Source organism: Lontra canadensis, unplaced genomic scaffold, assembly GCF_010015895.1.
Source record: "Lontra canadensis isolate GAN:19392208 unplaced genomic scaffold, GSC_riverotter_1.0 scaffold12, whole genome shotgun sequence".
NCBI classification, from domain to species: Eukaryota; Metazoa; Chordata; class Mammalia; order Carnivora; family Mustelidae; genus Lontra; species Lontra canadensis.
Window position 1 is genome coordinate 20,240,012 of NW_022631006.1, and position 12,102 is coordinate 20,252,113.

The 12,102-nt window shown below is 39.0% G+C and overlaps 1 protein-coding gene across 1 annotated transcript in view; it reads right to left on the reverse strand.

Moving 5' to 3' along the window:
- The window catches only part of BUB1B (BUB1 mitotic checkpoint serine/threonine kinase B), a 49,259-nt gene extending 37,890 nt beyond the window's left edge, over positions 1-11,369 (reverse strand). Inside the window, exons 1-4 of the mRNA XM_032856854.1 lie at positions 11,137-11,369; positions 7,727-7,873; positions 3,885-3,944; positions 2,905-3,049 (exon numbers count right to left, since the gene is read on the reverse strand). Coding sequence (XP_032712745.1) covers positions 2,905-3,049; positions 3,885-3,944; positions 7,727-7,873; positions 11,137-11,171 — 387 coding nt within the window. The 5' untranslated portion in view covers positions 11,172-11,369. The remainder of the gene's footprint in view (positions 1-2,904; positions 3,050-3,884; positions 3,945-7,726; positions 7,874-11,136) is intronic.
- Between the last annotated feature and the right edge of the window lie 733 nt (positions 11,370-12,102).

Consider the following 12,102-nt stretch of genomic DNA (forward strand, 5'->3'; position numbering starts at 1 on the left):
CCTTGTATGTATTCTCTCCTACAACTCAATAGTTTCCTGCTTTCTCCTTTGTGACAATTAAATGCTTAACATCTGTCTTTCCCAATAAAGTAAGCAACACAAAGGCACAAAATATTACTATCCACTATATCCCAATCTCTAGCCAGGGTCTTATAGAAAACTGAATAAATGAAGTGCTCCGTTTCTATCTTTAACAAAAACAAATAGTTTTTATAGTTTAATTGTATAGTAATTCAATAAATGGAGTTTTCTGCTTATCCCAATGAGCGATGTTTTCCCCTTTGTGATAGCAATTCAAGCAAAGTTCTAATTCTGAACATATTATCAGTATCAGATCCAGTCCTCGACATCTGTTACTACATAAATAAAGGTTAACATTGACTGCATTTTTTAATGGCTTTCTAAATAACTCTGGTTCAACCTGAAAAAGCCAAAAAAGATCAGGTTATTCTAGAGTGCTGAATGAGATTACTTAAGAAATAACATAAATAGGGGCGCCTGGGTGGCTCAGTGGGTTAAAGCCTCTGCCTTCGGCTCAGGTCATGATCCCAGGGTCCTGGGATTGAGCCCCACATTGGGCTCTCTGCTCAGCAGGGAGCCTGCTTCCTCTTCTTTCTCTGCCTGCCTCTGCCTACTTGTGGTCTCTGTCTGTCAAATAAATAAATAAAATCTTTAAAAAAAAATAACATAAATAAAAGGGCCACATGGTTAGATTAATATATCCAAGAGTTAAATAAATCTTTCTGGTAATCCCTAACAAGCCAACTAAAAACAATTTTACACTTTTAACTAAAAATCCTGGATACTGCCTAAGAACAATTTTTTCCTTAGCTAGATTGTAGTTACCCCTTACAAATATAATTCTTAGAGAAATTTTTCTGCAAAGCAAAGAAAGTAGTGTGAGGAAGCCAACTGTTACTCCTCTTGACCATTACATAAAGAAAAAAAAAAAAACAAAATAGTTCATTATACACCCTGTTAACCATCTACAAAGTTCAGATTATTGCTGATCATTCTAGGGCTGATCATTTGACTCTGAGGGTTGTCTAGAACAGCGCTTCGCAGACTGCCCATGGGAAAGCGGCTAGTTTTGGTGTGTGAGAGTTTCAAGTTTCTATTCCATTGTTGACTGTTCTTTGTTTTTGTTTTTTAAAGATTTTATTTATTTATTTGACAGACAGAGATCACAAGTAGGCCGAGAGGCAGGCAGAGAGAAAGAGGGGAAAGCAGGCTCCCCGCTGAGCAGAGAACCCGATGTGGGGCTCAATCCCAGGACCCTGAGATCATGACCTGAGCTGAAGGCAGAGGCTCAACCCACTGAGCCACCCAGGCACCCTGTTGACTGGTATTTTTTTTTTTCCTATTGTTGATTGGTATTTTTAAAAAAACATAATAAAAACAAATTACTAGAAATACGATGATGTGTTTGGATGTTGTGGGAAAGTCAAATTTGTTAACAAAACTTAAAACTTCTAAATGCTTGCTCTGAACTTTTACATTTATGTTGAACAGTCTGCAGACCATTCTTCCAGTAGTTTTGGTCTAGACTATGCTTTTTATGTTATAGTAATATCACTATTCTTCAATACCAGCACCAGGTCAGCATTTGTGAACAGCAAAATTATTCCAATTAATTGTTACTTTCAGTAGTTCCAACTAAATATTATCATAGAATCCTGAGATAAAGAGTTACTTTAGAGATTTATCTAGTCCAAACTTTAGGTAAATCACATATAAGAACATTATTTAGGATAAGAATATTATATAGGATGGAATGAAGAAAAAAATCTATTTGTAAGCTACCAGGGACCATAGTCTCCATGCTAACAAATCTGTTTAGCATTCCTTGGGTACCATCCTTTGACATAAACTCTTGTCACTAATGCTCCAAAGATAATTTTTCCAACTTGTCAATAATGATGCCAAGATATGTCAAATGTCCTATGGAAACCAAGATAGCTAATGCCTTCAGGCATAATTCACCTAATTCTCTTTATCAATGATATTTGAGGTTTAAGATAAGGTCTCAAGAGATATATTTTAGCCAAAAATTTTATCAATTTCAAATGTCAATATTTTATATTACAATGGCTGTTGTAAATATTCTATTATTTAGAATAATTTAAAATATTATAATTATCCATTTTTATTGTTTAATTTTTAATAAAAAGAATTTATTTTATAAGTATCCAGTTATCCATTATCTAATTATCTATTATCTAACATTCTATTCTAAATATTTATCACTTACTTTATCTTTCTTTTCTCTCTCTCTTTTTTTTTTTAATCACTTACTTTTTCTAATCTCTTTTAGGATAAAGGCAATGAAATTAATACCTAAGAAATTCTGGTCATTAGTTTATTTGAAGATATTTTCATAAAAAAAAGCCTCAAGAGTGTTCTAGAAATAAAAGAACTACATGTCAAATGAGACAGTATAAAGTGGACAGGCTGATATTTTAGGATGTAGCAATATACTACATAAAAAACACTATCTTTTCATGGTATTGATTCTCAGAAAGGGGACAAAGGGATACCAGAATCACCTGCAAAAACTTTTTCACTAACAATCATACTACTGCCATGTGTTGGCTCCTACAGATCCTCTCCCAGTACAGCTGCATGGCCCAGTTATATTTGAAATAAATAATCCACTCCCATGAGGAGGTATACAGCCCTTATGATCACTTTTAAAGGGGCCAAAAAAAACCCAACTTCCATTAAAATCCATCTTTAAATAGAGCAAATTTGACAAATATTGAGTATGTATTAATTGTTTAGTTTAGTACCTACTAAATTGTCCAGGTTTTGCCTTTTTTTTTTTTTTTGGTATGTACCAGAAAGTTCTAGAGAAAATCACCTGGCGTAATACTTTAAACTCAAACAGACTTGAGAAAGACTTACCAATTTGAGCCAGAGACTAAGAAATCGTGGATCATTATAGTATCGTTTTTCTCCTTGTAGTGCTTCAACAGCTCTTTCTAATAATGTTGACATATTACTCTCTTTCCCCCCTTGAGGATAGTTCTGCTCTGTCCAGTTAATATACCTAAATGGAAAAGAAAAGAAAAATTTTATTTATTGATTGATTGATTTTTAAAGATTTTATTTGAGAGAGTGAGCAAGAAAAAGAGCAGGGGGAGAGGGAGAAGCAAACTTCCCACTGGGCAGGGAGTTAGCCATGGGACTCAATCCTAGGACTCCAGGATCATGACCTGAGCCGAAAGCAGACACCCAACCGAATGAGCCACTTTTTAGGCAAGCCAGGTGCTCAAAAAGAATTTTAAACTTTAATGTGTACTTTTATTCTTGCACCAAGACCCATTCTTGACTTTCTTAAGCAAAAATATCTAATTTGAAAGTATGTTTATTTAGAGGCCCTCAATGACATGTCCTAAGCCTATATTCCTTAAACTTTGCTAATGTGTGCTTCTGGGAAATAATGGGTATGGGGATAAAAGGGTGTAGCTTCAGCTGCATGCCACAAATTTGAAATTTCTTCAGTTACAAACACCTCAGGAAGAAACACTGTCTGTCTCTCTCAAAGATATCACTTTGGGGCACCTGGGTGCCTCACATGGTTGGGCATCTGCCTTCAGCTCAGGTCATGATCCTGGGGTCCTAGGATTGAGTCCTGCATTGGGCTCCCTGCTCAGCAGGGAGACTGCTTCTCCTCTCTGCCTGCCTCTCTGCCTGTGATCTCTGTCTGTCAAATAAATTAATAAATAAAATCTTAAAAAAAAAAAAAAAGAGAGAGAGAGAGAGAGGGAGATATCACTTTGTATTCTGACACACTGCTCTGTACACCCTAATTTGAGAGGCATGGCCATAAGGACTCATCTGTTAAGTTTCTAGTGCCCTTGTGAAATAAAAAAAAGACGTACCTATCCCAAACATCCAGAGGGTCATTTCCAGTGTAAAACCGAATTTCAGATTCAAATGCCCTGAAATTTAAACAGAAAATGTTAGCATTAGCAAAATAAATAAATAGCCAAATAAACAAGCATCACCTCCATTTTTATTCATTTTTTAAGTGTTTAGCATCAATCCAAATAACTGCACTGGAGCTTGAGGGTTTGTTAAACAGGAAGAAAAATAGAAATAATCAAGATTCTGCCTGATAATATAATAGGAAGGACAAAACATGGGGAAATTAGATAAATTCCAAAACAACATACAGAAAAACAGAATTACACAGCAGTTTAGAACTCTGGAAAAAAAACTCCCTAGGTTCAAACTAGCAGTTCTACTAATCAATAGCACAGTGACATTAGACAACCAGTTCAAATTCTGTTTTCAGTCTCCTCATCTGTAAATTGGAAATAAAAATAAAGAAGTCCCCCCCTTATCTGCAGAGAGATAATTTCCAAGATCCCCAACGGATGCCTGAATTTGAGGATACTTCTTAAACCTATATATACTATGTTTTATTCCCGTACATACATACCCATGATAAACTTTAATTTATATATTAGGCATAGTAAGGGATTTACAACAATAACAAAATAGAAAAACTGTAACAATATACTATAGTAAGAGTTATGTGAATGTGGTCTCTCTCTCTCTAACTATCTTATTGTACTGTACTCATCTTTCATCTTTTTCTTGTGTTGATGTGAGATGATAAAATGCCTACATGATGAGATGAAGTGAGGTGAATGATGTAGACATTCTAGCGGAGTTAGACTACGACTGACGTCCTGACGATATGTCAGAAGGACTATCATCTGCTCCTGGACCACAGTTGACAGCAGGTAAATGAAATTGAGGAAAGTGAAACCACAGATCAGGCAGAACTACTGTAGTACTTATCTAATTTACTAGGTTGATTACTCTTACTATAAAGTGTTTAGACATAATAAGTACTCCATAAATGATAGGAAGTACTAGGTAATAAACAATTTACATTAATAGAAATTAATAAAGTAAAATTAAAATAAAAAATTAATAAAAACCGTATAAAGGGTTATATCTGATACAAAGAACTATACAATAATTACTGATGCAAAGGAATCTATAATAAGAAAGACAAAGTATACAAAGGGAAATTTAACTAATAATACAAAGCAGGATAGTATATCACAGTTGCCAAGAATGGATCATAAAGGCTTTGATAAGTCAAAAGGAGGTATCACAGAAGCAGCATCAAAAGATGGGACTCTGAAGGAACAATAAAATTTGGAAAAAAAAAAAAAGGATTTTTCCAAGATTTCCAAGAAATGAATGTTGAATAAAGTTGTAAAAGTGGGAGAGTTACTAACACTAGCTCCTGATACTAACTGTATCAGGAATAAACAGAGATAGGCATAGTAAGGGATTAACCTTACTATAATATACATACAAACACACAACCATGGTCCAGGAGCAAAAGATCTTCCTTCTGACATATTGTCAGGAGGTCAGTAGTAGTCTAACACTACATTAGAATGTCTACTGGAGAAGGGCATGTTTTAAATGTAAATTTAAAGACTTGGGGTGCCTGGCTGGCTCAGTCTGTGGAGCATGCGTGTCTTTATTTCAGGGTTGTGAGTTCAAGCTCCATGCTGGGCACAGAGATTACTTAAAAGAAATAAAACTAAACTAAAAGACTTTGGATTCCATCTGCTCAAGCCACTACTGGTTCTTTAATTGGAGAGTATCTTGAATATCTTAAGTAAAGATTTAAAAAGATCAATTAAGTAACATTTTAAGAATAAAAGAAATTAGAAAAGGAACCACCATTATGAAGTTAATATGGTGATTTAGGTATGAGATAATGAGGCCATTACCTGCAGAAACGGTGGAAAACTAAAATCTAAGACACTACTGATAAAAATCAGCAGTCCAGGGCGCCTGGGTGGCTCAGTGGGTTAAAGCTCTGCCTTTGGCTCAGGTCATGATCCCAGGACCCTGGGATCAAGCCCCGCATCAGGCTCTCTGCTCAGCAGGCGGCCTGCTTCCTCCTCTCTCTCCGCCTGCCTCTCTGCCTACTTGTGATCTCTGTCAAATAAATAAATAAAATCTTAAAAAAAAAAAAAAATCAGCAGTCCTCGGGGCGCCTGGGTGGCTCAGTGGGTTAATTTCTCTCAGGTTTATATTTTCTTTGGAGATCACTATTTCTTTTTGGCATACTCTCAAAAATGCTTTCCTGGAAAGTTAAAAATTGAATGCATACACAAGATAGAAGATTTCAGGGGCGCCTGGGTGGCTCAGTGGGTTAAAGCCTCTGCCATCAGCTCAGGTCATGATCCCAGGGTCCTGGGATTAAGCCCCACATCGGGCTCTCTGCTCGGCAGGGAGCCTGCTTCCCCCTCTCTCTCTGCCTGCTTCTCTGCCTACTTGTGATCTCTGTCTGTCTAAATAAATAAAATCTAAAAAAAAAAAAAAAAGATTTCACTCTCTCTCAGTACTCAGAATCCGAGGAAGCAATTTCTTTTAACTGATTGCTATTCAAAAGTTAATTCTTTTTTTTTTTTTTTTTTTTATAATTTTATTTTTTATAAACATATATATATATATTTTTTTTCCCCCAGGGGTACAGGTCTGTGAATCTCCACGTTTACAAACTTCACAGCACTCACCATAGCACATACCCTACCCAATGTCCATAACCCCCCCCAACCCCCCTCTGCCCAGCAACCCTCAGTTTGTTTTGTGAGATTAAGAGTCACTTATGGTTTGTCTCCCTCCCAATCCCAACTTGTTTCATTTACTCTTCTCCTACCACATTAACCCCCCATGTTGCATCTCCTCTCCCTCATATCAGGGAGATCATATGATAGTTGTCTTTCTCCGATTGACTTATTTCGCTAAGCATGATACCCTCTAGTTCCATCCATGTTGTCGCAAATGGCAAGATTTCATTTCTTTTGATGGCTGCATAGTATTCCATTGTATATATATACCACATCTTCTTTATCCATTCGTCTGTTGATGGACATCTAGGTTCTTTCCATAGTTTGGCTATTGTAGACATTGCTGCTATAAACATTCGGGTGCACGTGCCCCTACGGATCACTACGTTTGTATCTTTAGGGTAAATACCCAGCAGTGCAATTGCTGGGTCATAGGGTAGTTCTATTTTCAACATTTTGAGGAACCTCCATGCTGTTTTCCAGAGTGGTTGCACCAGCTTGCATTCCCACCAACAATGTAGGAGGGTTCCCCTCTCTCCGCATCCTCGCCAGCATCTGTCATTTCCGGACTTGTTGATTTTAGCCATTCTGACTGGTGTGAGGTGGTATCTCATTGTGGTTTTGATTTGTATTTCCCTGATGCCGAGTGATATGGAGCACTTTTTCATGTGTCTGTTGGCCATCTGGATGTCTTCTTTGCAGAAATGTCTGTTCATGTCTTCTGCCCATTTCTTGATGGGATTATTTGTTCTTTGGGTGTTCAAAAGTTAATTCTATTTAGGGATCCAGCATGATATAACACTTTTGATAAATATTGTTTAATATGATACTTACTTTCCTTTGTTTCTCACTGTTCTGTATAAGATCTATTTCTATTGATACAAGAGTTTGCTCCATAATTAAATGAAATCCTATAGCTCTTGTTCTTAATCATACTCGAGGAGATCTCTAAGTAGCTGTTGTGTGATGAAAAAGCAGGTGGGGAACAGATTCTCACACTATCAAATTTTGAAAAGTACTTCTTAATGCCAGTAGGCATGGATCCACATCTACATTACCAACTACAGGTGGAGATGAATGATGACAGGTTCACCCCCCACCATTCTACACACCGTTTCTGTTGCTGAAGAGTAGCGTTAGAGGCAGATTCTTGCTGTGCCAATGCTCCCTGAAGTGTGGACATGATCCGTCCCTGCCGTAATGGTTGGACATTTTCTTTACTCAGTTCCCACTCATCTCCTTCCAAGGACATGGCTTCACTGCGAAGAGAAATGAAAGTAAGTTTCATACTTAGATGTATATATAGATTATTATAAATGTTTTCAAATAAGTGATTATTCATGATCTTTCGGCTGAATATGGTGGGCTGGCACATTAGTAGTGTTCTTATACTCCTAAGTGTCTGAGCCTTTCTGTAACCTGGTTTCCAAGTTTATGGCTGTAGTAGTGCCTAACAGAAGAGAGAATGTAACTACGGTACTGAGGACAGTTATAAGAATAAAGTTTAAGGAAGAAAAGAAGGAGAAAAATTATAAAGTTGGCAAAGTAGATAAAAAGGAGTTCTATGCTTACCACTAAATGCATCATCTCATTTAGTTTAAAGTTAGCAAACTGGGGTACCTGGGTGGCTCAGTTGGTTCTTGATTTCAGCTCAGAGTTGTGGGATTGAGCCCCACGTTGGGCTCTGCGCTCAGTATGGAGTCTGCTTAACCCTCTCCCTCTGCTCCTCCCTTTGCCTGTGTGTGCTTTCTCTCTCTCTTAGGCTCAGATAAATAAATAAATAAATAAAATCTTTAAAAAAAAAAAAAAACTAGCAGTTTGTCAGACCAACACACCATGTTTCAACTGATGACTTAAAACTGAAGTTTATATGTATATACAGGTAGCCCAGAGCACAAGCAGACAAAAATACAATTTACTGGTTACAACTGCCCGCAGCCTGTGGATGGGGAAATTCCCACAAGTTTTTTGGAGGCAATCACCATTATGAGGTACGTGCTCTGAACTTCAGAGTTCTGCAACTATCAGACAAAAGCTTACTTCTGGCTGAGAGACACCATCTCTGGGTTTAAAACAGAGAAACAGATAGGCACTAATCTTTGAAATAAAGTGAAAGTTACATGTGACTTTAGTTTCGATGAGAGCTGAAAACTCTCAAGAAGGTTAACTATAAGTGATTAATAATTTAGGTTGTAACTACTCACATCTTTTTAACTATATTGTGGGAATCTTATAAATGTTAAAGGCCATGTCATTTATTTTTACAACCTCATGGTCTAATATAGACTCTGTCTCCAGGAAGCACTGAATAAATGTTTGCTGAGTTCATCTGAATTTCTTTTCTTAATCTTGAAATAGCAATTAAACTACCTCACCTAATGTCCCAAACTGAGCTGGGACTGCTCCCCTCCCTCCTTGCTTGTCTTGTCTCCTTCCAGACCTGCTCCTCCCAGTGTTCCTTCATCTCAAATAAATGGCAATTTCATTTTTCCAGTTGCTCAAGCCAAAAATCTCAGTGCCAACCTTGACACCCCTTTCCTTATCCCCCACCTCCAGTTACCTGGCAAATTCTGTTGGCTCTACCTTCAAAACAGATTCAGAAATCAACCTTCTATCATCTCCATTGTTTCTAGTCTGGCTCAAGCTACCATCTTCTCTTGCCTGGATTATTTCAGTAACCTCATAACTGCTTTCATCCTCTTCTGCCTTAGTCTTTTCAACACTGCAGCTAGTGATCCTATTGAAACTAATATCAGATCCTGTCTTTCCTCTGCTCAAAACCTTCCACTGACTTTTGAACCAGAGTAAAAGCCAAGTCCTTACAATCTTTGCATCCTCACCTCTACCTCATCCTTCATTTCCTTTTGCTCTTCTGGTTCACTTGACTCCCAATTACTTGCCAGATGCAGCTCCCTCCCCCAACCCTCACCCTTCAAATCTCTGTACTTCCCCCAGATAGGTGCTAGGTGCTTGACTGACTCTTGAGTTTCCTTCAAGTCTTTTTTTTTTTTTTTAAGATTTTATTTATTTGAGAGAGAGAGAGAAGAAGCAGGGGGACCAGCAAAGGGAGAGGGAGAAGCAGACTCCATGGTGAGCAGGGAGTCCAACTCAGAGCAGTTTCCTTCAAGTCTTGACCCAAAAGACACCTTCTCAGTGAGGCCCCCTGTTCAAAAATATCTAAAATTGCATCAATGCCCCTAATCCCCACTGTTTTAGTTCTTTTTGCACTGACCATCTAACTTAAGTTTATTGATCTTGTTTCTTGTCTGCTGCACCCACCCTCACCCCACCCCAGAACTTAAATTTCACAAGGGTAGGGATTTTTGTGTCTTTTGTTTATTTGCCATATTTAGTGCTTAGTAGGTAATCAATAAATACTTGTTGCGTAAGCTAAAGAGTTCTCCATATTGCATTTATCTAAGTATGGTGTACCCCATAATGAAAATGCATACCTCAGGGCACCTGAGTAGCTCAGTAGTTTAAGCATCTGACTTGGCTCAGGTCATGATCTCAGGGTGCTGGGGTGGAGCCCCACCTAGGGTGCCCCACTCAGCGAGGAGTCTGTTTGTCCCTCTGCCCCTCCCCCTGCTCATGCTCTATCTCACTCTCTCTCAAATAAATAAATAAAATCTTTTTAAAAAATGCATACAGATTTCCAACCTAGAAGAACTGAGATATACATATATATATATATATATATATATATGTATATATATAAATAAAACATATACATACAATATACATATATATACAAATAAAACATATATATATGTATATATATATATATATATATATGGAAAAGCAGCAAGCATACAGAGAAAGGCTTTTTGTATTTTTAATTATGCCACTGACATGGAAGCACCTACCATTTGGAACTTATTTGGAGGCAGTTACCTTACACATACTTTGAATTCATCAGCATTTTCCATATTTTTTTTAAATGTGTGATTTTATTTATAAGATTACAGTATGATTTTAAGTAGCAGTTTATTATATCTCTGCTATGCTTTTTTATCTAGATTCAATTAACATACACAGTATTACTATTTTCAGAGGTAGAATTCAGTGATTCATCAGTTGCATATAACACCCAGTGCTCACTACCTCAAGTGCTCTCCTTAATGCCCATCACCCAGTTAGGGCAGTCCCCCACCCACCAGCATTTTCCATACTAAGACGAGTGAGTCCAAGATCAAAGAGCTAGAAAATGGCTGAGCGGAGATACACAGACCACACTACAAATTCCAAGTTCTTTGTACATTGGGATCGCACAGCCTCCTTTGCTTTGAAGCTGGATGCAGCTGGGTTCTCCCGTGCCCTCACCCCAGTGAGGTCGATGCTAACTAACCCTGTCTTCACCTCCAACACTTGCGCCCCCGACTCCAGCAGGAAGGAGGCTCCAGCCAGGCCCACTCTTCTCCCGACCGTGTTCCTCTGGACTGCAGTGAGAGGAGCCTCTGTCACCCGCTACCTCCTCGGGTTTCGCAGGCACAGTTCCCGGCAGCTTTTCTCCGGTACCCACCTCAGAGCACCCCCTTCCTTCTTCATCGCCGCCATCCTGCATTCCCGGTTCAAGCCCTCTTCCTGCCGCAGGCCTTTCTTCAGGGCCGCAGACCGCCTGGAATTCCTTCCGCAACCTGCCCTTAGAGGTAACAAAGAGACCAGAGGGATAAAAGTTTGCACCCGACTCCTTGGCAAACCAGCCACCTCAAACCCTCCAAGTTTCAAATTTAACGGTCCCGCGCGGCCGACGTGAATACGCCCCTCCGCCCCTTCGTACTAGCGTAGCTCTCTCCCAAAGAATTCTGGGGCTTGTAGTTTATTCCGGGTTTAGTCCGTGCAGTCGCGATGCATAGTGGGAGTTGCAGTTTCCGGGGAGTCGGTGGCTGCTCCAACTGCTCAGGTTGAGGCGGTGTGAATTCTCGGGAAGGGCTGTAAAGCAAGTCTCTGAGCTCAGCGAGGGACACTTTAAGCACCAGGATTTCTTTGATATTTTGAGCACAGAAAGATATCTTTGAGTCCTTTCGATTGGCTTGACTCTTCTTGGGTGGTTGGCCAGGCTGTGATCACCCCTTGCTGTCTGACTCAAGTTGCTCACAGGTCTAGAGTTCTTGGGGCGTCCCGACCCCTCTGTTTCCTGCCTAACTTTTGAATTCAGAAAAGCTAGACTCTAGTTCTGTGAAAATCGTACCAAGTGTGCAACCTTAGGCAAAGCTATATAGTCTCTCTGACTTTCAAATTTCTCATCTGTAATGTGATGTATTGCCTTTCTCTCTGCTGCACGGTCCACGGGCAGAAAATACAGCTATGCCTCGCGTCCCAAGGTCTGGTGTCTTTTCATCTTCGGGATTGGCACTGCACTCTTAGTCCCAGCTCCAGTTTCCTGAGAAAGAAAATATGTTGGGCTCAGTTGTAGCCGGGGGAGCAGGGTCTTTTGAACAAAACCCAGTAACAAGGGAGTCCTCCTCCTGTGAACTGGGGGTGGGGA